We start from the raw sequence: 27285 nt of genomic DNA on the forward strand, positions 1-27285 counted from the left end.
GAGATACTGTGCAGCTTCTGCCAGTAGGTGAGGGTCCAGTGTGGCAGTACAGGAGTACAGGATGGTGGCCCTGAGTCAGTGTCTCCTCCTACTGGGTGGGAGTTAGGGTACATGAGAGCAGGAGGCTGGGCTATGAGGCATGATAGGGGCATGTGGCCAAAACAGCGTCAGCGACTCCCCAGTGGTGGAAGTTACGGTTCAGGAGAGCAGGAAGCTGGGTAGTGATAGGGGTGTGTGAGTATGCGGTGGACTAAAGAGGGGCTTAGGGGTGCCGTGAATTGTGGGAGGGGCGTGGGGGGTTACTGTGAATCAAGGGAGGGAGGGGGCGCAGGTGTCCGCGAATCGCGGGAGAGGGCGGGGGTCCGCAAAGAGTGGGAGGGGGCGTGAATTGCGGGAGGGGGGGTTGCGAATTGCGGGAGGGGGGGGTGTGCGGGGGGTGACGTGAATCGTGGGAGGGGGCGTGAATCGTAGGGGAGGTGTGCGGGGGGTCCGTGAATTGCGGGAGGGGGGGGCACGGGGCGCGATGAATCACCTAGTGGGTTATATATTGTAGCAGGATGGTAGGATGTTGCTGTCATTCAGAATGCATTTACATAAACAGTAATAGTAGCAGTAAAAGATCTGACTTAAAACACCTACAGTAAAACAGAACAGGTGTTATATATTATACAAAGAAGTGGTTGATGATGTGTAGGTTTACGTGCACATAGTTGTCACTGTAAAAGAATTGCTACAAGAAAAAATCAACACAGAAAGGTCATGTAAATGTTGACATAAGTGTGGCACTTCATTGGTGTCCATGTCGACACATGAGAATGAATATGAAAACATTCAAAAAACAAAAATTAATCTTCAAAAACTTATGTCAACCTTTTTCATTGTCGACCATAGCCGTGTCAGTGTTTTGCATGTGCCATTTAATCCTGGGGTTGCCGTGAATCGCGAGCGGGGGTGGAGGGGGAGGAGGTGAGGTGTGTCCGCGAATCACGGGAGGAGGGGTCGTGGGTGGATGCCGTGAATTGCGGGAGGGGGGGGCGTGGGGGGGGGGTGCAGCGAATCGTTGGAGGGTGGGACGCGGGGGTTGCAGTGAATTGTGGGAGGGTGGGTCGCAGGGGCGGGGGGTTGCCGCAATGACAGGGGGGGGAATCGCGGTAGGGGGGGTCGCGGGGTGGGGGGTACCACGAGGAAGGGGGGGCCTGGGGGGTTGGCACAAATCGTGGGAGGGGGTCACGGGTTGCCACGAATGGCAGGAGGGGGTGTGTCACGGGGTGGCACCGCAATTCGCGGGAGTCGCCGCGAATTAGGGGGGGATGTGTTGTGAATTGCGGGAGGGGGTCGCCGCGAATCGCCACAAGAAAAAATCAACACAGAAAGGTCAACACATGTAAATGTTGACATAAGTGTGGCACATCATTGGTGTCCATGTCGACACATGAGAATGAATATGAAAACATTGAAAAAGTGAAAAATAAATCTTCAAAAACTCATGTCAACCTTTTTCATTGTCGACCATAGCCATGTCAGTGTTTTGCATGTGCCATTTAATCGTGGGGTTGCCGTGAATGGGGGGGGGGAGATGGGGAGATACACATTGCTCTGTTTCTGGACTTTCTTCTTAATTTATGGATTACCATCACCTGTGCTTAAACACCTTTCTTATCAATTATCCTGATGACAATCATATATTAAGATGGAAGTCCACAAACAGAGTATTCTGTCCCTCCTGGAGAGGGTCATGTTGGGAGGTATGGAGGTGTGGGGAGCTCACCTGGTGTGTCTGGTGAGTAGCTGTGTCTTTGCTGTGTTACATGGAGAGGCAGAGGGTGTATCTGGCACTTTTGTGTGGCACTGTGGGCTGGTTCTCTGTCATGTGAGTCAGTCATGTGAGTCAGAGGCTCCACCCAGGGTTACAGCTTCAGACACACTTTGAGTGACAGATGTAGCCAAATATATATAAGAGATATACTAGGTGATTCATCGTGCCCTACGGGCTCTCTTCACACCATCATAAGGGGCTCCGTCCCCTTAATCTGTGAATGCCTTTACTGCGTGAAATATGGTTTGTGCAGGAGGGGTGGGTGGGGAAATACTGGGGGTGCGGGAGGGGCAGGTGTGGTATTTTTATAAGTAGATGAGAGGGTGCATTAGGTGGTGGAGTGGCGGGTGTGGTGGTGTTGCGGATGGGTGGGGCAGTGGTGTGGGTGGGTGAGAGTGGGGTGTGAGTGTCATGGGTGGGGGAGTTTAATTGGGAGTGGTATGGGTGCTGGAGTGGCAGGTGCATAGAGACTGTGGGTGGTTGAGTTGCAGGTGCGGGGTGCCCCATGTGGGTGGAGTGGGTTGGGGATGCACCAGCTGAGTGAGGGGCAGTTGCACAGTCAGAGTGAGAGATGTGGTGTAATATACAGGAGATAGTATTATCTGCATACTAATCTGTTTCTTCAAAAGCCCCTTGTTCCTTATGCTGAGACTGTATGTTACATCACTACTCATACTACTACGCAGTCATTTTCACTTGCTGACCCCCTATAATGGAATTACCTACTGGCCTCCCAATCTTTCCCATCACCAGCCGCCGCCCCCCCCTCCCACTATGTACATGATCTATCATTATTAGCTACCTTGGCTGTAAATAATTTAGCAGGTGGCGGCTGCACCGCCCTGCGCCCACAGGATGTACACATTGAAGTCCAACACTACAGCACTGAGGCTGCAGCAGCTTTCAGATGGGGTGGCGCAGTGGCTGCTCCCAGGCTTAGGCTCCATCTCCTGGGGCACCGGCTGGCACCCGCAGTCTGCACAGTTTGAGTCCAATGCTCCGGAGCTTAGCAGCAAGGGAAGAGGGGCGTGGTGAGCAGGGAAAAGAGGTGTGGTGCTGGCAGCTTCCAAGCCCTGGGGAGGGCTACAGCACGGTAGTGCTGAGGCTGCAGCAGCTCTCAGACGCGGTGAGGCAGTGACTGCTCCATGGTTCAGGCTCCGTCTCCGGAGGCACCGACTGGCACCCGCCGCTTGCACACTTCCAGTGCGTCGTTCCAGAGTGCGGCAGCATGGGAAGACGGTGGGCGGGGCAAACCGGGAAAGGAGGCGGAGGCGTGACTTTTGAGAAGTGGGGTAGAGCATGGTAGCACTGAGGCTGCAGCAGCTGTGAGATGGGGGTGGCACAGTGACTGTATACAGCAGTCTCTTCTGTGTATAACGCTGGGCAGGGGGTGGAGTTGACTGTAACTCCGCCCAGCGTTATACACACACATGATTGACACATGTAGCTAAATATATAAATATATATATATATATATATATATATATACAAAAGAATGACCCCAAGTGCGCCCTTTAATGTGAGCAGCTACTCTATAACCACCCCTGTTAGTGGGAGGTAAAAATAGAAATAGAAACAAGAAGTATAGAGAGCGCTTTTACCACCTAATAGACCTTCCACCAGTCTTAATAATTGTACAGAACAGTAACCCAATACAATGCACGATCTTAAAACCAGAATACTTTATTAGTGTTTCAAGAACCACATCTGGACATTGTATCCTTTTCGGAAATGCGATTATAACCCGACACGTTTCGTCTTAAAAAAGACTTCATCAGGGGTTTTACACTAGGTTTGGACCCAAACGCTTAAATGAGCGTGTAACACCTTCAAGGTTTGTAGGCTGTTATGGCCTTCCCCTCATTAGGGTAGATTCCGGGTGTCCGATATTTCCACAGTGGGGTAAAAGAGTGGTATACGTGATGTCCCAAACCTCCTTAGCCTATTTCAGGTGCAGGTAGATGATGTTTTAATTAGAAGGGACCATCCCATCTATTGAAAACTGCCGGCCAAATCCGTGCAGTACTGTTGGCCTGATCCACAGTATCCGATGTTCAGTTGTAGAGTGGATATGATACGTGTGGGTACCAGCTATAGACAGCTCAAATTTCTGGTCAAAATGGAATGTGCTGGACAAAGCTGTCTGCAGACAGGAGGGCGACCTCCTCCTCTTGGTACACGGGGGGGGGGGAGGTAGATAGTGGAGGTTGGTGCATGGCTAGGGGGAGGGGTGTGTGTAGGGGTGGTGGAGGTGAGGTATTCCACCTCATGGTGGCCCTCAACCTCCTCCTCCATCTCCACCTGTCCCGCCTCCTCCTCCTCCACCTCAACCTGGCCCTCCACTTCCACCTCCAGGGCGACCTCCTGGACCTCGTCTGTGGCCTCCTGGCCCTCGTCTGTGGCCTCCTGGCCCTCCTCTGTGGCCTCCTGGCCCCCCTCCTCTCTGGCCTGTCTGGCTCTCTCCCGTGCTGTGGGTTAACCAAACAAAATGGGTCAGTGTCATTTTACATTGTAATCACTATAACAAGTACATATCATAACCACATTATATATGTGTTATATATCACACATATAGTATATGGCATTTCTATGTCATAAACACCCAACTGACCTCATGTAATCCTATTATTCAATAATGTGAAAATGATAACATTCACTGGGCTGGATGCACTAAGCTTCAAAAGTGATACAATGGAGAGTGATAAACAGGCAGCCAATCAGCTCATACCTGCCATGTCACAGACTGTATTTGAAAAATGTCAGGTAGGAGGTGATTGGCTGGCTGTTTATCACTCTCCATTTTATCACTTTATGAAGCTTGATACATCTGGCCCTTAATGTTAATGATGAATAAATTGCGAAAAAACTTACAGCGTTCAATTCTGAGTCTGAGCTGCTGTAGCAGCTCCGGCTGCCGCCTCCTTAGGTCGGACCATCGCTGCTCTAATTGGGCGACGGTCCTCCGCACATTGGTGCGGGCGAATATAGATGGGGTAGGTCCCATCTTGGCAGGGGATGGCGCTGGCGTCGCCAGCCGCCATCCCCCGCCAGCGCCATGGCGATGGTGAGAAGGGGACGCGCGCGCACGAGAGGCGCGTGCGTCCCCTTCCGACGGCGCTTCCATCCGTTCCCCCGGGTCCCCGCCGGCTTGCCGGCGGTAACCCGGGGTCCCAGCCGCCTGCCCGCATCCCCCCCTAACCCCCCCTAACCCTGTCCGTCTCCCTGAGGCGGAGACGGACAGGGTTTCCGTCGCGCTGGCGACGGAGACGGAGACTGAGATGCGCGTGCACGTGAGACGCACGCGCGTCTCAGTGTATTCGCTGCGCGGCTGCTGGCGGGTCGCCAGCGCAGACGTTCTGGCGATCCGCCAGCCAGGATGGGACCTGCCCCATCTGTATCTTGCGCCGGGCAGCAAGGTACGCCCGGCGCTTATCTTGATTGGTAATGAAGGGGCCTGCCCGCCCCAGCCTCCTCTCCATAACAGTCACAAGTGCCAGCAGCTCCGCGGTGCTGAAAGGCTGTGCTCTCTGGTGAGATGCCATTTTCGCAATGGCGCATGAGAAATTATCATGTCCTGTGATTGGTTGGTAAGGTCACTATTTGGTATTAACTTTATTATCCATATTGACATGGACATTGTGTATGCGCCCAACCATCGGCGATAACATCGCACCGCCAAGCAACGCGTGCTATAGCTTGGCATCGCTTAGCTGTACTTCGCATTACTTACTGTATGCATTTATGTGTATGCGTACATTTATGAGAAAAAACATATACACATACTAGCACTTCTCCTGATTATACCATTATATTGGACACCTGCCTGCCTGCCTGCCTACCTCCTACTGCTTATATATTTTGAACTAAACACCCCAAATAAACATATATATATATATATATATATATATATATATATATATATATGTGATCCTAAAAATTACATCTCCAAATAAAATAATCACACCCACATCCCACACATACATGGTAAAAAAAAGTAAGAAATTCAATGTACTCACCAGACACGGATGATAAGCTCAGCTAAAAAAATGAATACATAAAATATGTTTTCAAATCTATGGACAATACGTGCAATATTGGCCTTAAACCAATACACCTCAAACCTAATACGTAGTGCTATTGCTATTGCCATTAAGAGGCCATGCTGCCTAATGTTTAATTAGGAGGACACTAAATTTAAATCATTGTCAACCTTGATGTGGATAATAGATCGGAATGAGGTTTGGTCTGGACTACATTCAGAAATGTACCTGAAGTATCTCAAGGCCACAGAGTCCCGCAGCTGGTATCCACGTCTGCTTTCAGGGGAGCGGGATGGGCGCATGGGCGGGTCTTGCGGCTCAGATGGAACCTCCCACTCATCAAAGGGTATCTCACGCCGCACAGCTATGTTGTGAAAACAAACACACAGGCCCACAATCCTCGACACCATTTCAGGCGCATACTGTAAGTCACCACCAGTGCGGTGGAGCACTCTAAATCGACCCTTCAACAGGCCAATTGAGCGCTCCACCACTTGCCTGGTGGCAACATGCGCCCTATTGAATGCCTCCTGTGGGCCTGGTTCTGGGGAGCTGTACGGCGTAAGTAGCCAGGGCGTACATGGGTAACCGGAGTCACCCAGAACCCACGCATCACGGCCTTCAAGCTCTTGGAGTCTTTGCCAAATCCCGGTTTGTCGGATAACATGAGAGTCATGGGCACTTCCGGGAAACTTCGAGTTGAAGGCGAGAATTTCCATGGATGGGCCACATACCACCATCACGTTCAGTGAGTGGAACAATTTTCGGTTCCTATAGATCTTCTCACTTCTTGATGGAGGCACAAATGCCATCCACAGCCCCTATCACATTAGGGAAGCCAGCAATTTGATGGAATGCCTGCTGGCTTCGGTGAAGGGTCTCTTGGGCAAAAGACATGGCCATGAAGTGCCCCTTGCGCCTAAACATGGCTGACGTCACACCCCTCAGGATTCGGCAGGAAGCCGGCTGAGATATTCCAGCAAGTACTGCCACTACTTGTTGGAAGGATCCCGAGGCGCAGAAATGCAACACCGCCAGCAGCTGAGTGTGAGGCGGAATTGCTGTCGTGATCCCATGAAGAGGTTCTAGATCACTTTCAATTAAAGAGAGTATATCTAGAATTACATGTGGGGGTAACCTGTACCTAGTAAGTACATCATCATCGGGCATCCCAAAGAGTGTCACCCGTGTGCGGAAGATTCTAGCACGTCCTGGCCTCCTTGGCCGACGAGTGGGGTGAGCCGCAAGTGCCCTTAGCCTATCACCCATATACTGCATCACTGCTTCAGCAACCTACAACAAAAGGTTAATAAATAAGGAGACACCTATGCAAAGATTGGTCATGCTCAAGAATTTGACACATTTGATGCAACTATACGTACAATACAGGGGCGCCCAGTGTAGTCCCACAGATCCATAGTAATCTAGAATGAAGTTACAATAATATTACCTCACCACACACCTTCTTAAAGACAAATGTATTTAAAACATGTAAAAACTAAACACTAAGTAAGTATTACAGGTGTGATCAACTGCTCAATAACTAAAATGAAACATTTCAAATAATGCTGGGACATGTAGTTCACCATTATATGGTGCCACACAGGTTTAACATCTGTCAGTTAAATGGTGGGCAGGTAACATGTTTCTGTAATGCTAACAAGACTTTGCTGTACCAACAATCTGGAGCATGCGAGTGCTTACCTTAGAACCTGGCCCAATACAGCTCTGGAGACAAATGCACCTAGCAGCAAAGCACTATTTATAGGCCGAGCACATGTGTTGTGCATGACATCAGTGATCACTATTGCATGTCTTCTGGGCCGGATTTGAAAATGGATTGGGTAACTTACTTTTTATGGACAATCTCAACAATAACACAGTACTACTGAACATTGACAGATAGCATTTAGGATTGCATAACGTTACAGGTGTCCATTACAACAAATCTTTAAACAGGTCACCTACATTAGAGTTTGATGTTACGCCAGGTTTTGCACAAGCGAGTTACAGCTACTATGGGCGTGGCCTATGCGCCGCACACACACCACGGCGTACGCTGCCGTACGTGACGCTGCCGCACGGAACGCAGGTTGTAGCTGATTTACGCCAATTACACAAATAGTATTTAAAGTTGTGCTACAAAGGCACAAAGTTGTTTCTAACATGGCTGGCTCTGAATCAGAGGAAGAACAGGTGTTGCAGAACCTCTTTGCCCAGATGGACTCCAACACCACCTATGTCCCCCTCAACCCAGACCAGCCAGTGGGAGAAGAGCAGCAAGCTGGCCCATCTACATCAGGCCAATCGGCAGCTGGGCCATCTTCAGCCTCAGCAGAATCATTGGGATCACAACAGGTGGCTTCCCAACAGAGTAGCCTGGCCAGAACTTCGAGTACAGCGACAGGTGGCCGTGGCCGAAAGAGGCCAACAGAGGAACCAAGCAGCAGGAACATGGCATACGAAGCGCAGGAGCTTGCCATCCTGGTGCCCCGGGCACGGGATTGGATCGAGTGTCCGCAGGACAGGTTGACACACAAAAGGAGATGGAAGATCTGGGAGGACATAACGGCGGAGATTAATGCGGTGGCTCCACAAGTTCGTGAGATGGAGCACGTTAAGAAGAGGCAAGTTCATGTGTGTTACATTTGAGCAGTACAAGACCAGTTTATGTTTACATTAGATGTTAGATGGAGTTGGTCAATGGCCGGTCACGTTGCTTGGAGGCACAGACATGTGTGCCATGTCATTTAATTGATAGTTATTGTAGGGTGAGTGTGAGTGTATCTTCTAAGGGTTGGTTTTGGAATGTAATATAATGTAAGTTTGGTGTCATGAAGCACATGTTGTAATCTGTGGCAGATTGCAATGGGTGCTACAGCAAACATGAGGAGTGACATGTATTAATATGTAATCTTTGATTGCAGGTGGCACGACTTCAAAACCAACCTCAAGAAGAAACTGACCAAGCGGTGGGAACACAGCCACACCTCTGGGGCTGGCCCCATGCCATCAAAGCTGCAGCTCACCCCCCTGGAAGAGATGGCCGAGTGCTGCATTGCAGTCGAGGAGGTCCGGGGGGTGAGCACCATGGACAGCGAGCAATGTTCCCTCTAATTTTACGAAGGCTGTGTGCGGCTAAAGATTTTGGCTGTGCAACTTTGGAATGAAATTAAAATTTTTGTGCGTCACATATATAACTGGAAAATGACATTCAGCATTTGTGTTAACTTTACTTCAAAATGATATTAAACATTTAAACATTCAAAATACAGTACACAATGTAGTTAATGGGTGAAACACACATTAATTGAGTCCACAACTGCAAAAAGGGACCACTGCTGCTTTGTGCGCTCAGTTGTAATGTCTGTGCGCATGCTCCTCAAGGTGTGTGCGCGCGCACGTGCGCACAGCTTAGAGGGAACACTGACAGCGAGTCCCCAGCGGAAGTCATGGCTTCTTTGCTTGAAGGTAATTATTTGCCATGCCATAGGTAGCTGGTTCTAATTTTGCATGGAATGTGTTGTAATTGTAATGTTCTCTTTCAACAGCATCCCCATCTCTTGAGGAGGTTGAGGAGTCTGTGCCACCTGCCCCCAGTAGCAGGCCCATGCAGCAGCAGCAGCCACTGACCGCGGCTGAATTGGCCACGTGGGGGCATGTGCTTGGCAATATTCAGCAGCAGGGAGAGTCGGCATCAGAGCGGGTGCGTAGGACCGAGGAGGTCTTGCAGGGTTTGGTCACCAGCCAGCACAGTATCGCTGGGAGCCTGCAGGCTATGGCTGCCACCCAGCAATCAATTGCTGCTAGCCTGCAGTTGCTGGCTGATCAAGCCCTGCGGCAAAATGACCTCCTCCTCCACCATAATGAGCTTATGGTGGAGCTAGTTGCCAGCAATAGGGTCCTAATGTCATCCGTTTCTGGTGCATTCCCACCATCAGCACTCCCTGCTGCCAGAGGGGGAAGACCATCCACCCCCTCACCAGCATCTGTTCCACCTGGGCCACCATCTGACCGTGGCCGTGGCCGAAGAGCTGCTGCACGTGGCAAGGAGCCTGCCAGGGGCAAACGTGCCCACAAATGAACTTGTGTCCGCATTAATCTCCAGCCTTATGTCTTTCCAAATCTTTCATTGAGCTGTGTGTGTCAGCTTCCTGTGTCCAATTCCGTGCCGAGGGTACCCATATTTGCCCTCGTTTAAAATGTCATGTTTGGTTCCCCTGTTGGCCTCTTTCGGCTAGCATTACTGTCTGCTGTGCTTGAAGTGTTGGTGCTATACTTTTGTTGTGAAGCCACCTGATGTGTTCCTAATGATTCTGCTGTGGCTATGTATGGGCAAAAATCATGTCTTCATTATATATTATTTAATTTTATTCCTGCCATGGTACATTTTATTTTTTGCCGGTTTCCATTTTATTTTATAACTTCTGGCAATAAAAGTTTTTATTTAGCCCCCAAATGTGTGGTTCAATTGATACATGTCGAAGTGACATGTGTATTTCTCTTATTAATATTAAGTTGTGTCCACTATTTGCAATGTAAAAGTGTGTGAAAAGTGCAGCATATATGTGTGTGTTTAGTAATGGACCATTTAAGCTGCAATGGTTCCAATTGAAGCAGTGACAAGCGTGTAATTAACAAGTAATGAGTGAAGGAGGTGATTGTATTGTGTTCAGCTGACATTGGTTGAGGTGCGGCCGTCCTGATTAGGCGTTCCGATTGCATAGCGCATGAACGAGTGGTGTCCGCAAAGCAATACTTGCTTATGGACACCGCATATTTCTTGCCGTTTTGTTCGCGTGCATTCGGTGTGCTGTCCGAATGCACGCCTACCAAAAAAGTGCACTCCCCCGTGTCCGCCCATGTTTCCGCCCAGTTTAGCCCACTTTGAAAGTACGCCCCTGTCTAGTTCCGAATGACGCCCCTAATACGCCCATATTTCACGAGTGATTGCGGTGCACATTTCTGAACGGTATTAGTGAGTACAAGTACGGAGACCATGCGTGGCGCATGCGCATAGCGCTCCCCACGCATGCGCAGTCGGCTAAAAACCGCCATCCGAAAGTACTCAGAAATATACGCACCAACCAGAATAATGCCCATAGTTAGTGGTTGGGTGAGGCCATTTATTGTCAAACAACTGTGGTTACTCTTTTTTAAATCATAATGAGAACAGAAACTACCCACAGCAGTTTATAAAAACCAAAATATTTTGTAATATTACCTTGGCAGCTGTGACCCACCTACAATACCCTCTGGATCCCTGCAACACGTGCAAGACCTGTGGAACTCATGTGACACTGCCAGGACCCCCACCACACAGTATACAGTTATACTATTATATCATGTTTCTCTTTTTTACTTTTTCAGACATACAGGAGTGTCGCGAAGATCTTCATTTTTGTGGTACTTATACAAGATGTAAAAACCTGAATGGCGGCTATTATTGTGAGTGTAAAAACGGTACCCGCAGAGGAAATGCAACATATTTATGTCCTACTAATAATAAAACGGAGAATAGTTGCACAGGTGAGTAAACAAGAGAAAAACACCTATTTGCATAACATAAATATTATATTGGATGTTACAAATCAATATATATATATATATATACTAGGGGATTCATCGCGCTCTACGGACGCTCTTCACACCATTGTGAGGGGCTGTGCCCCCTTAACCTGTGAGCATTTATTGCATGGGTGAGCGTCGGGTGCAAGGGGGCTATGGGTGGAGGAAGGTGGTTGGGGGTTCGTGTGGGTGGGGTGGTGGGTGCGGGGATACAGTGGGTGGAGGAGGTGGGGTCTGCAGCACTATTATTTATTGTACACCACTGCGCTATGCTTCCCCTACATGCAGCTATGGCTGAGCGGGCAGCGGTGCGGCTTGTCAATTGCTTCTGCCCACTGAGTCATGATCACAGGGAGCATGCCGGCCATGATAGGTGCCATCTCTAGGCCCTGTTATGGGCGGATCGCTGTGGATAGAAGGAGCCGGGAGATGGCTGGGGGATATGGCTGGTGATGCTGCCGAGGAATCGTGGTGGAAACTGGGACTACAGCTGAGGGATCAAGGGGGGGAGCTGGGGATACAGCAAGGGGATCGCCTTATCTTGCTCACCACCGTTATTTGATAGGCGACACTGTCACTCTTTGACTCTGCCTAGCATTATACACACAGTCACAGAGTGACAAATTTGTGCAAATACAGTATGTAAGAGAAAAATCAGTAGTGGTATGAGCCAAGGAGCAAATCCTGTCCCTCACCACATAACTGTGACATATACACACAATGTACTTAATTTAATATTTTTTTTCTAAATTTCTCAATAAGAAACATTTGGCCTAGGGGTGCCTTTAAAACATTTTGATGCTCTTGGGTGCCGTGATTCAAAAAAGTTTGGGAACCACTGGTATTTATATAAATCAGTCATGCTAGGGTGTATAATGTATATATAATTAGCGCTAGGATACATTACAGGCAGCAGAAGAGGAGGCAGATACAGAGATGTAACGGCGAGTCATGGCACCTGGAGAAAGCTCATGCCAGGGCGCCTATATATATATATATATATATATATATATATATATATAGACAAACACAGCAATACCCCAAGATTGCGCTCAAGACAGAGTGAGAGCAGCACCACTGCAGGATCCCCTGTTAGACAGGACCCAGGGTTTTAGAGATGAAAAAAGAAGGGAGATGCAGGCTAATAGATGTAATTACAACAACTGAATAAAATCACAATTTATTAATAACAGTAAACAATGCCCTTTGGGACAAAAGTTGGCATCACAGTATGTGGATGATACACTTCATATAACAAGTAGAATGAGGTAGTGTCCCTGAAGTGGAGATTTCCAATAACGAATATAATTCCCAATGCGTTTCGTCATATGACTTCCTCAGGAGCGATTGAAGTTACACTTCATACTGTGAATCATAATATACATAAATAAATACAAACATACATCATTTAATACAACAATTTATGCTAATCAGAAAAAAAGAACACAATTCCGGACAAAGAGCAGGGTAGGAGAGGATGATGATCAGGAAATCTAAAAGGGTATCAGTAGTACTTACAAAAACTCCACAGTAACCGGATGTGTACAGCAGGGGTCCACAAACTAGAATGAACCACTGCTGGCTATGGAGACTTATATAGGGCACAGGGGATGACATCACTTCCTGTGGACTAGTACAGAAAAAAATAAAAAAGGTAGCCAAACTCTGTGTAAAACTCAGCGTACTGACTTAATATTAAGAGTGGTCAGTAACGCTGATGTGGGTGCCCTATAAGTGTGGGTCCCATACATAAAAGAACATTTAAAATAATCGTATAGACCTAACAGATATGGTAGAACGCAAACTGCGATCCAATCTGCGGCCATCTTGCGGAAATGAAACTGAGAACACATAACGATTAAAGAAAGGGGTAGAATATACTTAATAGTATGCCCCTCCACAAATTCAGTGTCGACTCGAATCGGGAGCAAGTATGCGGCCGATCAGGTCTCTGCTAATATGTTTAAATAGAATGCCACGAGCGCTCAGCCTAGTTCCGGGTAGGGGATAACGGGGGTGGAACGCAAATTGCGTTCCACCACTCAGCAGACGTACTTCCTGGGTGCTTACTTTTGGAGGATGAACCAGGTGGAACGCTTATTGCACTCCACTAATCGGCTGGCTCACTACCTAAATATTAACTATAAGTGGATTAAGTGTAACGCATTATCGCGTTCTAAAACTATGTGAAAAGTGTCCAGTGATCCCATGCTGGGGGAATAAAGGATAAATATAAGGAGGGAGCAGGGGAATAGCTCCAAGGGAAAATGTATGCACATGTGTCCATTCTAATTGTAAGATATATACACTTATACTTATGTGTCCCATCAATCTTTCCTATGAGTGAGACAGTAGGAGTAAGTTTGTGAGGAATGTTATGAATCTAAATTAGCAGTGTTTACACCGGGTCAACTAAATGAACTTCGTGATTCGAGATACTTATAGGGCCTTATTTTGGTTCACTCTTTCTGACAAAATCCTTCTTAGATGGACAAAACCATGTGCACTGCAGGGGAGCATATGCAAAATGTGCAGAGAGAGTTAGATTTGGGTGGGGTTTTACTTCAAAGTGAGATCTATATTGAAGTGTAAAAATAAAGCAGCCAGTATTTTCCCTGCACAGAAACAAAATTACTACAATTACAAATCTAATTTTCTCTGCACATGTTAAATCTGCCCCCCTGCAGTGCACATGGTTTTGTCCATCTAAGAAGTATTTTGTCAGAAAGAGTGAACCAAAATAAGGCCCATAGTGTGTTCATAAGCTTTCCGTCAAGACTAAGGGAAAGGTACCTTACTAAGACAGTAAATAGTGATTGAGGTGACTTAATGAATACATTTAAAAAAAAAAGGGAGGGGAGTGAACCCTGTTTTATTAATCACTGTTGCATTTACAAAGGAACATTAAAACAATGCACTAACAGGACCATAGTACAGACAAACCCATAAGGTACTGGGTGAAAAGAGATCATAGGTCACTACTACAAAAGTGACGTACTACCTGGAAGGTTAAGCAAAGAAAGTTTACAGGAAAGGGAAGGACATAAGATGGAATGATAAAGCTATATCCAAAACCACCCCAAGGGTCTCAAGTCTTTAAATAAAGGCCACCACATCCACTCCTTCATTAAGGCCTTGTGGAGTAAGTGAATTTATAGTATAAATCCAATAGCTCTCCCTCCTGATTAAATCCTGGTCTCTGTTACCACCTCTTGGGTTAGCAGGGACCTGTTCGAGGATTGTAAATTTAAAGTTTTCCTTTGTTACGGCTGAGTTATGCTTATCCATATAGTGTCTCGGCAAGCTATGAATTTTTACCTTATTTCTAATGTTACGCATATGTTCTTGTATCCTAATCTTTGTCTGGCGTATGGTCTTGCCAATATACTTCAAGTTACAACCGCATGTTATCATGTAAACCACGTGGTCAGAATTGCAAGTGACCGCCTGGGCAATATATAAACATACAATAGTGTATGTTCTCCCATTTTCCAAAGTATGGCTGAATTGAATTTTATCTAAATACGGGCAACAAATACTTTTGTTGCAAGGTAGGACCCCTGGTTTTTTACTCAAGAAATGTGTCCCTTTAGGGTTGGTGGGGATGATGGGCTTCAATTCACTGGGTGCGAGGATGGACTTAAAGTTCTTGGCTCGGCGAAACACCAGATTAGGCCTAGGGGGTAGGTGAGGTCCGAGGTTTGGATCCCTCAAGAGCATGCCCCAGTGACTTTCAAGAGTCTTTTTTATCAAACGATTTTCACAGTTAAATTGAGTTATGAATGGTCGACATTGGAACTCAACTTTAGGTTTATCGGATTTCACCAACAAGCTACATCTCTCCTTAATAAGCGCATTCTTCTAGCTTTTTCGATGAATTCTTTTTTGTAACGATCGCTCAGGAGTTTGGATTGGTTCCAAAAGTCATTGTCATCAGTGCAGTTACGTCTAATCCTTAAAAACTGCGCATAGGGGACACTGTCTTTCCAAGAGGGAAAGTGACAGCTAGTTGCTGGGATGAAACTGTTCGCATCAACAGATTTAAAATGAGTACGGGTGATGATCTTATTACCCGGGATGCCTTCCAACTCTAAATCGAGGAAATCCATTACTCGGGGGTGTGACTTGAAGGTGAATTTCAAATGAAAGTTGTTCTCCTGTATATATAACATAAACTGGGAGATACTTGGGTACTTATGTAGTATCTGGGCGTCCGATTTTAAAATCGGGTCCGAAAAATCGCATTGAATCGCATCCGATATCGCATCCGATATCGCATCCGATATCGCAGGGGCCGCGGATTACTTAAAATGTTTTCCGCGCCCGCTCGCCTCGCTTCGGGCTCGGTGGCTCGCTACGCTCGCCACGTTTTAGAAAATCAACTCTATGGCCACTTGGATAGTGGGGAAATGAACAGGACCTTGTTAACATTGAATCCTATGCAAAATCGCATCGCATGCGATATCGCATGTGATATCAGATGCGATTCGATGCGATTTTGCCGAAAATCGAATCGCATCTGATTGTATGCCTTAAGGTAATACAATCAGAAAATCGGGCACCCAGATACTACATAAGTACCGATACTTGACTCATCACCCTGCCAGATGAATAGGAGATCATCAATATATCTTCTATATGTGATGATGTTCCCCTCAATTCATGAACCTTATATAAACTGATCTTCCCAGACTCACATATGGAGATTGGCGTAAGCCGGAGCAAACTTAGTCCCCATAGCAGTCCCTTGTTGTTGTAGGTAGAACGCTCCATTAAATTAAAAAAAGTTATGATCAAGGATGAATTTGATGCACTTAATTAGGAAGATAACTTATGCATCCGACTTATCAGGGTCTTCTTTTAGGATGGTCTCGACTGAAAGAAGGCCTCTGTTATGGGGAATAGAGGAATGTAGGCCCTGAACATCAATAGTGAGCCAACAATAGTCAGTAGACCAAATTTTTCCATTTAACAGTTACAAGACCGATGAGCTGTCCTTTAGGTGTGATCTCTTTTGCAGCACATAGGGTTGCAACCTGAGATCAAGATAATGCAACAAATTTGAGGTCAATGAATTAACACCTGCTATTATAGGGCGTCCCGGTGGCTGAGATTGATCTTTGTGCACTTTAGGAAGATGGTAGAAGATGGGCAATACCGGATACTTCACGTTCATGTACTCAAATTCTTCTTTACCGATAATACCTTCTTGGAGCCCAGAGGTTAGAAGGGTCTTTAATTCTTCTTGAAAACGAGTGGAAGGATTACTCTGAAGTTTCATATAGGTCGACTCATCATTCAGTATTTTATAGGCTTCAGCTAAATAGCTGGATCGTTCTTGCAATACCACAGCTCCCCCTTTATCGGCTGATTTGATAATGGTGTTCTCATCTCTTTTGAGGGTTTTAAGGGCCTTTTCTTCCTGGAAGCTCAAATTCTTTGCAAAGTGTTTATTAGGTTTAATATTCCTAAATTCCTCAGGCACTGTCTCATAGAATATATCCAGATGGCTACCTGTGGACTTTACAGGGTAAAAATGAGAAGGTGGAGCTACTAATGGTTTAGACTCGCAATTTTTCAAAGAATTGGTAGGGTTTTTAATGAAATGCCGTTGCACTGTGACTTTACGAATACATTTGTTTAGATCGATAAAGAGGTCAAAATGGTTCAGGTGGCTATCAGGTACAAATTTCAGCCCCTTGTTCAGTACCGAAGTCTCGGCTGAAGATAATTTTTTCTTGGAGGCATTGATGATTCCTGTGCCAGAGTGGGTAGGGTCTGTGGGCCCTTCTTCTTTTTGGGGGAACCGTTTGCCCCCACTACATCCTCTATATCTCCATTCAGCCTTCTTTTTAGGCCGTGTGGGGAATCTAAACGGGTATGAAGTTCCTCCCTTACAGTATGGTGGGGGGGATCGGTGTCCTGACCCTCGTCCCAAAAATTCCGATGATGGTACCTCACAGAGGTGGGGGATCTGTATGTGTCACCACGATTGCGGGTGGGATAGTCATGATGGGAATAAATCCTACCTCTATCATTCCTTCTTTGATGGTAACTCCCCGTCTGAAAAGATTTTCTTTACATTCAGAGACCTCTTGGTTCTGTATCTGTTAGGTCTATACGATTATTTAAAATGTTCTTTTATGTATGGGACCCACACTTATAGGGCACCCACAGCAGCGTTACTGACCACTCTTAATATTAAGTCAGTACGCTGAGTTTTACACAGAGTTTGGCTACCTTTTTTATTCTTTCTGTACTAGTCCACAGGAAGTGACGTCATCCCCTGTGCCCTATATAAGTCTCCATAGCCAGCAGTGGTTCATTCTAGTTTGTGGACCCCTGCTGTACACATCCGGTTACTGTGGTGTTTTTGTAAGTACTACTGATACCCTTTTAGATTTCCTGATCACTGTTGCATAATATTTTGAAATTTTTTTGTATTTGATGTGAACCAGGCCATTGATCCTTTGTTTATAGATGGCCTGTGATGGTTGAGTCATCTTAGTTATTGTGACCTGATCCTTTCGATATTAAAAAAATCTGCCATTCGGCCACCAGTGGTTTGACTATTCTGCATAGTGGTACGTAATTAATTTTTGATTACCCCCACATTGTATCTATGGATAACTTTAACCATTGTGGTATAAAACTGTACACTGATTATATGTTTGATATGAACTTGGCCATTTGTCCATAGATTGGCCGGGGATTATTGAATGTGTATCGTGATCTGGACTGTCCTGATTTTAAAGGTGCCCATACACGTTCCAATTATTGTATACAATATTGTATACAATATCGCATCTCATCCGATCTCGGTTTTGCGATGACATCAGATGAGATGAGATCTAGTACAAAAAGTATGTGCAGCACGTACTTTTTGTACTAGATCTTATCTCATCTGATGTCATCGCAAAACCGAGATCGGATGAGATGCGATATTGTATACAATATTGTATACAATAATTGTAACGTGTATGGGCACCTTTAGACGTTTGTAACCTTGCCTCCTGTGGCTTGTTTAATACAACCTGGTGGTATGTAATTTACTTTTTTAAATCCTTGGTTTCTTACACCCTTTTTACATGGATAAGGGGAACAGATTTTCTTTCTTTCGTTTCAGAATTATCATCTTACTGAAATCTGTGTTTGAACCACCTCTTTTTAAATGAGAAGAGGGGGGTGGTGTGTATTGCGCTGCTGACCACAGTTAAATTAATAAAATGTATACTCCAGAATAAGAGAATGACCAACGTGCAGAGAGTGACACGGACACACTGCTTAAAAAAGTATAAATTTTATATAATAAATCACATCAAATAATACATAAAACACTAATGGAAATAATCAGGAACAAAAAGATACACATATAAAAAAAAAACACATTAAATACACAATATTATATTGATTCTAAAATTCATAGGATAAATGGGGGCTAAATAGGTAGAGCCTGATAATTGGCAGTCCTTAATGGGACTAGGAGTGGACGTTTTGTTGGGGGTACTCCGCTGTTGATAAGCCCAGAAAACGCAGGATTTTCAGAAGGGGGTTTCCAGAGGGGCGGAGCAAAGCACGGAGATGGACACTTAGGTGACCCAGTATATGCCGGGTCAGTTAAAGTATTATAGATAGACCAAATGTATATAAATAATAATAGTAATAATAATAATAATAATAATAATAATAATAATAATAATAATAATAAAAATATATATATATATATATGCAGAGGAGGGGTGTATAGTGGAGTGGGCTTATAATTCATAATTTTCTGGTGGGAGGACAGCTTTCTTGACTGCATATATCTCCAGTTCCCAGAAATAGATTTCTTAGATTTTAATGGAATTAAAAACTAGAGAATCCCCCCTACCAAATAGTATTGGGCACTAGGGGATCAAAGTTCAGGAGGAAGAGCAATCTGCCAATGAGCATATAAAACTACATACCAGGTGTGTGGAGCTGGAGTAGTAACCAGCTGCTTGAAGGCTGATATCTCTGGTTCTGGGAACAGTAAAGACAAGCTACTAGTGTCCAATAAAGGGGGAGAGCCCCAGCTTTTCGAATATACCCTCAGAAAGTCAGAAAGAACCTGAAATATCTGACTGGGTAGAGCAATTAACAGGCTTGGATGGGGACCACTGCTTTGAAGTCAGATATCTCCGGTTTCCAAGGGCCGATTTTTAAAATTCTTGTACCCATGGAAAGAGGGGACCCTCAGCTTTCAGCCTAGGGCCCTTAGACTCCTGAGGGGGTTTCTGGGTACTCAGAAACCCCCCCTGCATGCGCTACTGAAGCCACATAAATGGATAGATGCCAGATGGTTAATAAGCGTCTCAAGAAATGCTGTTAGTAAAGTCAGGTTAGTATGGTTGATGAAATGAGTGTCCGATGGTGGGTTATTGTTTTGTGGGGTGAAATGAGCAAAGGTCAGCAGTCACTTTAGCGTGTAGGTAACACGCAATATAGCAGTAGAATGGCTGAACTTCCACAAAGGTAGCAATAAATATGCAGCAGTTGAAAATGCAGCGATTAAGTGCAGGGAATTAGTGTTATTATCTCACCCTGAAATACCACTTGTCTGATGGTTGCTCCGTTCACAGATGGGGGGGGGGAGGTTTTGAGGCCGGTAGTTGTCCTCTGTGGGTCACCTTGTTTATAGGCGCCGGCAGCTGGTGTTTCTCTCCTGGAGGGACGGAGCGTCCCGAGTGTTCAGACGGCGGTGCTGTACGGAGTGCGCTGATCTTCAATGGAGTGCCGGGAGGCTGTGTATACAGCGTGTTAGCGAGTGGCAGCGGACGGCCCCAATGTCCCAGTAAGATGACGTCATTTTACTGGGATGTTGGGGCCGTCCGCTGCAGTCCGCGGCGCTCCATTGAAGATCAGCGCACTCCGTACAGCATCGCCGTCTGAACACTCAGGACGCTCCGTCCCTCCAGGAGAGAAACACCAGCTGCCAGCGCCTATAAACAAGGTGACCCACAGAGGACAACTACCGGCCGCAAAACCTCCCCCCCCCCCCTTCTGTGAACGGAGTTTCAGGGTGAGATAATAACACTAATTCCCTGCACTTAATCGCTGCATTTTCAACTGCTGCATATTTATTGCTACCTTTGTGGAAGTTCAGCCATTCTACTGCTATATTGCGTGTTACCTACACGCTAAAGTGACTGTTGACCTTTGCTCATTTCACCCCACAAAACAATAACCCACCATCGGACACTCATTTCATCAACCATACTAACCTGACTTTACTAACAGCATTTCTTGAGACGCTTATTAACCATCTGGCATCTATCCATTTATGTGGCTTATCAACAGCGGAGTACCCCCAACAAAACGTCCACTCCTAGTCCCATTAAGGACTGCCAATTATCAGGCTCTACCTATTTAGCCCCCATTTATCCTATGAATTTTAGAATCAATATAATATTGTGTATTTAATGTGTTTTTTTTTTTATATGTGTATCTTTTTGTTCCTGATTATTTCCCTTAGTGTTTTATGTATTATTTGATGTGATTTATTATATAAAATTTATACTTTTTTAAGCAGTGTGTCCGTGTCACTCTCTGCAAGTTGGTCATTCTCTTATTCTGAAGTAAACATTTTATTAATTTAACTGTGGTCAGCAGCGCAATACACACCACCCCCCTCTTCTTCTTTTTCTAGTATCAAATTTTTGTGGGCACAGGCAAACCCACAGGTGTGACTTGCAGCAGCCGCCACTTAGTGGTTGTATCTAATACCTTATTGAGTCTAAATCTAGAGCGCTGGGGTTCTTGCTGACTGTGGTTTGGCCTATCCCCAGACCTACAGTTTGCAAGAAATCTTTTTCTTGTGGAAATTCTTTTTAAATGAGACCCTATCCAGTAAATTCTGATGGTATGATTCATTATGAACTTTTTTTTGACCTCTTAGTCACCTCTATATATCTCTGTTGGTGCTGATCTGATTTGGTGTGGGTCCTTTATTCCCCATCTATCTGCCTCGTTTCATGTGGAGCTATAGTTCTCCTTCAAGTTGTCACTCACTGAAGTATTTACACCTTATCTTTACCGATTCTTCTCTTCCCATCTCCTCCTCTCCTACCCTGCTCTTTGTGTTCTTTTTTTCTGATTAGCATAAATTGTTGTATTAAATGATATATGTTTTTATTTATTTATGTATATTATGATTCACAGTATGAAGTGTAACTTCCATTGCCCCTGAGGAAGTCATTCTATATGACGAAACGCGTTGGAAATTATATTTGTTATTGGAAATCTCCACTTCAGGGACACTACCTCATTCTACTTGTTATATGAAGTGTATCATCCACATACTGTGATGTCAACTCTTGGCCCAAAGAGCATTGTTTACTGTTATTAATAAATTGTGATTTTATTCAGTTGTAGTAATCACATCTATTAGCCTGCATCTCCCTTCTTTTTTCATCTCTAAAACCCTGGGTCCTGTCTAACAGGGGATCCTGCAGTGGTGCTGCTCTCACTCTGTTTTGAGCGCAATCTTGGGGTATTGCTGTGTTTGTCTGTCTCTATTCTCTGTTAGTAACCCCTTCTTTTTGCTGCTCTTTCATATCCAAATATGCCACTATTTAAAGACAGAACCAAGAGGTCTCTGAATGTAAAGAACATCTTTTCAGATGGGGAGTTTGAGCTGGACATGCAGAATAGTCAACCCACTGGTGGCCGAATGGCAGATTTTTTAATATCGAAAGGATCAGGTCACAATAACTAAGATGACTCAACCATCACAGGCCATCTATAAACAAAGGATCAATGGCCTGGTTCACATCAAATACAAAAAAAATTCAAAATATTATGCAACAGTGATCAGGAAATCTAAAAGGGTATCAGTAGTACTTACAAAAACTCCACAGTAACCGGATGTGTACAGCAGGGGTCCACAAACTAGAATGAACCACTGCTGGCTATGGAGACTTATATAGGGCACAGGGGATGACATCACTTCCTGTGGACTAGTACAGAAAGAATTAAAAAGGTAGTGTAAAACTCAGCGTACTGACTTAATATTAAGAGTGGTCAGTAACGCTGATGTGGGTGCCCTATAAGTGTGGGTCCCATACATAAAAGAACATTTTAAATAATCGTATAGACCTAACAGATACAGAACCAAGAGGTCTCTGAATGTAAAGAAAATCTTTTCAGACGGGGAGTTACCATCAAAGAAGGAATGATAGAGGTAGGATTTATTCCCATCATGTCTATCCCACCCGCAATCGTGGTGACACATACAGATCCCCCTCCTCTGTGAGGTACCATCATCGGAATTTTTGGGACGAGGGTCAGGACACCGATCCTCCCCACCATACTGTAAGGGAGGAACTTCATACCCGTTTAGATTCCCCACACGGCCTAAAAAGAAGGCTGAATGGAGATATAGAGGATGTTGTGGGGGCAAACGGCTCCCCCAAAAAGAAAAAGGTCCCACAGACCCTACCCACTCTGGCACAGGAATCATCAATGCCTCCAATAAAAAATGATGGTACTTGTTTCCTAGCACGGCCACAATCGTGAGTAATCGTGTCCCTTACTTAAGGGACACGATTACCCACGATGGACCCGATTTCTTTTGAAATCAGGTCCATTTTGCCGGCTAGGATAAAATATCGGGGGCATCGCGTCGGTCGGGACCATTAACATTGGTCCCGACGCGACCGACGCGATGCCCCCGATATTTCCATAGACTTCAATGTTAAAAAATATTTTAACATTGAAATCTTGTCGGGAAAGGTAAAATATCGGGGGCATCGCGTCGGTCTGGACCATTAACATTGGTCCCGACGCGATGCGACGCGATGCCCCCGATTTTTGCATAGGATTCAATGTTAAAAAAAATTTTAACATTGAAATGGTGTAAAAATGTCAAAAAATGTGAAATGGGTCCATATGACCCATTTCACATTATAGATGTCCCCGTCGTCGCCCCACGATAGACGCCAACCCGAAGCGTGGCGAGCGCAGCGAGCCCGCGAGGGGCGGCGGTACGCGTCCTCCGACCTTTTCATGCCCTACTATCCACTAGGGCGTGGAGTGAGAATAGAATAGTGTGGCGAGCGCAGCGAGCCACCGAGCCCGAAGCGTGGCGAGCGCAGCGAGCCCCGTGAGGGGACGCGGATACCTTCACAGTTATACGCGTCCCCTTGCGGGCTTCACAGGTGTCCGTGGCGACGCGGACACCTGTGAAGCCCGCAAAGGGACGCGTTTACCTGTGAAGGTATCCGCGTCCCCTCGTGGGGCTCGCTGCGCTCGCCACGCTTCGGGCTCGGTGGCTCGCTGCGCTCGCCACACTATTCTATTCTCACTCCACGCCCTAGTGGATAGTAGGGCATGAAAAGGTCGGAGGACGCGTACCGCCGCCCCTCGCGGGCTCGCTGCGCTCGCCACGCTTCGGGTATGCGTCTATCGTGGGCTGCTGTTTACGCGCTTCAATTTGGGGGGGTTGGGAATTTTTTTCATTGAATACAATGTAAAATTGGGTCCCAGGGACCCAATTTACATTGGATTCAATGAAAAAAATCGGGTCAAAAATCGGTCGGTCGCGTCGATCGCATCGCATGCGACCAAATCGCATGCGATGCGATCGACCCGATTTTTTTCAGCACGACCACCCCGATCTTAATCGGTGTGGCCGTGCTAGGAAACAAGTACCAAAATTATCTTCAGCCGAGACTTCGGTACTGAACAAGGGGCTGTAATTTGCACCTGATAGCCACCTGAACCATTTTGACCTCTTTATCAATCTAAACAAATGTATTCGCCTATGGGAACCTGACTCATCGCTACCCGCCGAGGAATGGGAAGAGGAAGAGCAAGATGCTCACCAGTACCAGGCGGACCACCAGCTTCCAGAGTTACGGATCCCTGAGATGTTCCTGCCATGGCAGGATCCGCTTCTGGGGCGGCAGAGACCACAGCATGGGGAGGTGCGGCCAACTGCGTCCCTGTCGATGTCACGTCCGTGTTCTGCGCTCCAGCTGGAGCAATCTCCATTGAGGGCTGTGGTGCAGCAGCGGCAGTAGAGCGTGCGTCATAGGAGACCTCAGGAGAAACATGCACAGGTGTTAGTGCGGCATCGATACTCAGCGACTCCCTTGTGGATCCCATGTAAGGGGCCGGTGCGAGGGGAACCGAGCTGACAATAGGGGGCGGAGGGCCAGCAAATGTCTGGGAGCTGGCGGGGGTAGGCGCGTATGGGAACGATACGCCCACAGCACCAGGATGCCAGTAGGGGGCCTGATTGGAGGGTGTGAGGTACCCGTTGCTGAGATAATTAGTGCCTGGCTGCCAGATAATGCATCCGGCACCGGATCATTGCCGTCCAGGGAGGAGGGGAGCTGGAGGAGGTGACCCTGCGGCGTTTGAGCCACCGTGCTCTTGCGCAGATCCTGCGATGAGGCTGGCGGGGGAAGTGGTGATGTCATCCCCGCCTCCCGCCACCACAAGACACGACCGCTGACCCGGAGCTGCCTGAGCCGCCGGATCCGGACCCACAACGGAGCTGGCGGGGGGAGAGGGGACAGTGACAACACCCACCGGGCGACCAGCCCTCCCTCTGCTGCTGCGTGCTGCGGCGATGGACAGGGGGCGAGCAGCATCCGCCAGACGGCATGGAGGGGGGGCATTGTGCTGCGGACGGGGCATGACCGGGCAGGGTACAGCAAGTAAGGGGCAGTGGATAAGGAGGAGAAAATAGTGAGCAGAAATAGAGGGTAAATTCAAGTAAAGCAATAGACTTAGCCACTGCTGTTGATCCCGGGCAAATCCAGACTCAAAGAGGAAGCAGCATCATCTGACTCCCCTTTATATACCCCTGCATAAGCTACCACCGCTTTTCGACCTAATTGGCTGATCTAACTATAATTCAACTGCACTTCTATGGGTAATGAACTATTCACACAACTTTTTTAGGACAATCACAAAATTCACAGGCTCTTAAATGCCATCATGCCTATACAGCCATCGCTTAATCTTAGTACAGGTGTTGTGAAGAAGCTTGATAAACAATACAGATAAGTTCATATAAACTAAACACATATTGTATGCTATAAAAAAACGCTAAATATATGGTCACATTCCTGGTAGAGGCCCAAATATTCTACTTACTACCGAGTCAGTACTAAATAAAGGGAGTTTGTTAGCAGTCGGGATACTGGTGGTCAAGAAAGCGACAGTGGCATCCCAAAGATCAAAATCCTGATGGGGCTCAGTAAGTATATTGACCCTCTCTGCATACCATAGCCCTAATTCCAACCATTCCTACTTACCTTAACACCCATTTTTAGTGCCTTTAGATTGTCCTGGAACCGGGCAGGCTGACAGACTGCAGGGAAGGGGAGCGGAGGAGGGAGAGGAGGAGGAGGTACCTTGCTCCACCCCTCCAGCTAAATGTAATTTACATGATGTGCTGCTCAACCTCCTCTATTCTACACTGATCACTGGCAGTGTGACAAGCGACTAGGGCTGGGGGCGGAAGAGCTGTGGAGGGGGGGGGGGGGGGTAGGTGGCCATTGCTGTGTCATGCTGCAACAAAGCACATTGAGGGTAGATGTATGGAGAAGTGATAAGGTACCTGGTACTTTATCACCGGCCAATCAGCTCCTGATTGTCCCTTTTTAAACCCAGCCTGTATCTTAACAGTCAGGAGCTGATTGGCCTGTGATAAAGTACCAGGCACTTTATCACTTCTCCTCCCTTAACACTGCTTCATACATCTACCTCTGTGTGTGGACGTGCCTGTAAAAACAGACCTGCAATGAACACACAAATTGTTCTACTCCCAGGGACTGGGGATCGGAGTTTGGGTAAAGGCTGCAGGGCATCTGGTGCTCATGCACTGCTGCATGACCCCCCTGGTGCCGTAAAGTGATGCTGCAAAGTGGCAGCTCTGTCCTTGCATGTGATACATCCGTGCGGGTTGGGGCGATATTATCACATCGAGGGCCTTATTCAGACAGATCAGCGTGGGCTGCCGCCCTGCTGAATGATCAGCCCCCGCCGCCCGCATCCCGTCGCTAGCATGTATGAGAGCACATCCCATCGCATGAAGGAGAGAGAAATCATTTGATGGTCACTGACCATCAAATGATTTCTCTCCCCATCGGAAATAAAAGTCAGGCTGAACAGACTTTTATTTCTGCCGCTGATCACGTAGGAGGCAACACCACAACAGCAGTTTCATGGGGACGTCCATAAAACGCTGGATGTTCCCCTGATGCCGCCCCCTGCCCATGCGAAGGTCTCGGCGAGTGTGATACTCGCCAAAGGCATTTGTATGGGTCTGCACATATACGCGCATGTGCAGACACACCCCCCCCCCCCCACCACCACCAGCACCATCGAAAATGGGGCCAAATTCGGACCCGTACAAACAGGTCTGGATCGTCCCCAAATCTGCATCCTCAAATGTGGTTGGTGATACATGGTAAAGATGTTCCTACTTCACCTCTGAACAAAGCCGTCTTGTGTTGTCGTGTTACTAGACAATTATGATCAGGATGACTAGCAAAAATGACAAGGCCGTGGCAGTTATGCATGGAGAGAATATACAAACTCATCACAGTGCCATAGTGGGAATCGAACCCATGACCTCATTTTGATTGGCTAACTGAAACTACATAAGCTAGAGATAGATCCCTTCTGTACATTTACACATAGAGATGTCAGGCTCAGCGCAGCTGGAATACATAACCACTGTCAGCAGTCATGATTCACAGACTCTTCTCCATCTGTCTCTAGAGTATAAAGTGCTGCAGAAATGCGAATTCAATACATCATCGCTAGAGGGTCTGGGTAACTGTACCATGCAAAGTACACCGGTAAGTAATGTTTGTCTGTCAC

The 27285-nt window shown here is 46.5% G+C and overlaps 1 protein-coding gene across 1 annotated transcript in view; it reads left to right on the forward strand.

Moving 5' to 3' along the window:
• Positions 1-27285, forward strand: part of LOC146072692 (adhesion G protein-coupled receptor E3-like) — a 208316-nt gene that overhangs the window by 101954 nt on the left and 79077 nt on the right. Inside the window, exons 4-5 of the mRNA XM_083179887.1 lie at positions 11227-11385; positions 27184-27263. Coding sequence (XP_083036013.1) covers positions 11227-11385; positions 27184-27263 — 239 coding nt within the window. The remainder of the gene's footprint in view (positions 1-11226; positions 11386-27183; positions 27264-27285) is intronic.

The sequence above is a fragment of the Crinia signifera genome, chromosome 4 (assembly GCF_055691185.1).
Source record: "Crinia signifera chromosome 4, ASM5569118v1, whole genome shotgun sequence".
Classification (NCBI taxonomy): domain Eukaryota; kingdom Metazoa; phylum Chordata; class Amphibia; order Anura; family Myobatrachidae; genus Crinia; species Crinia signifera.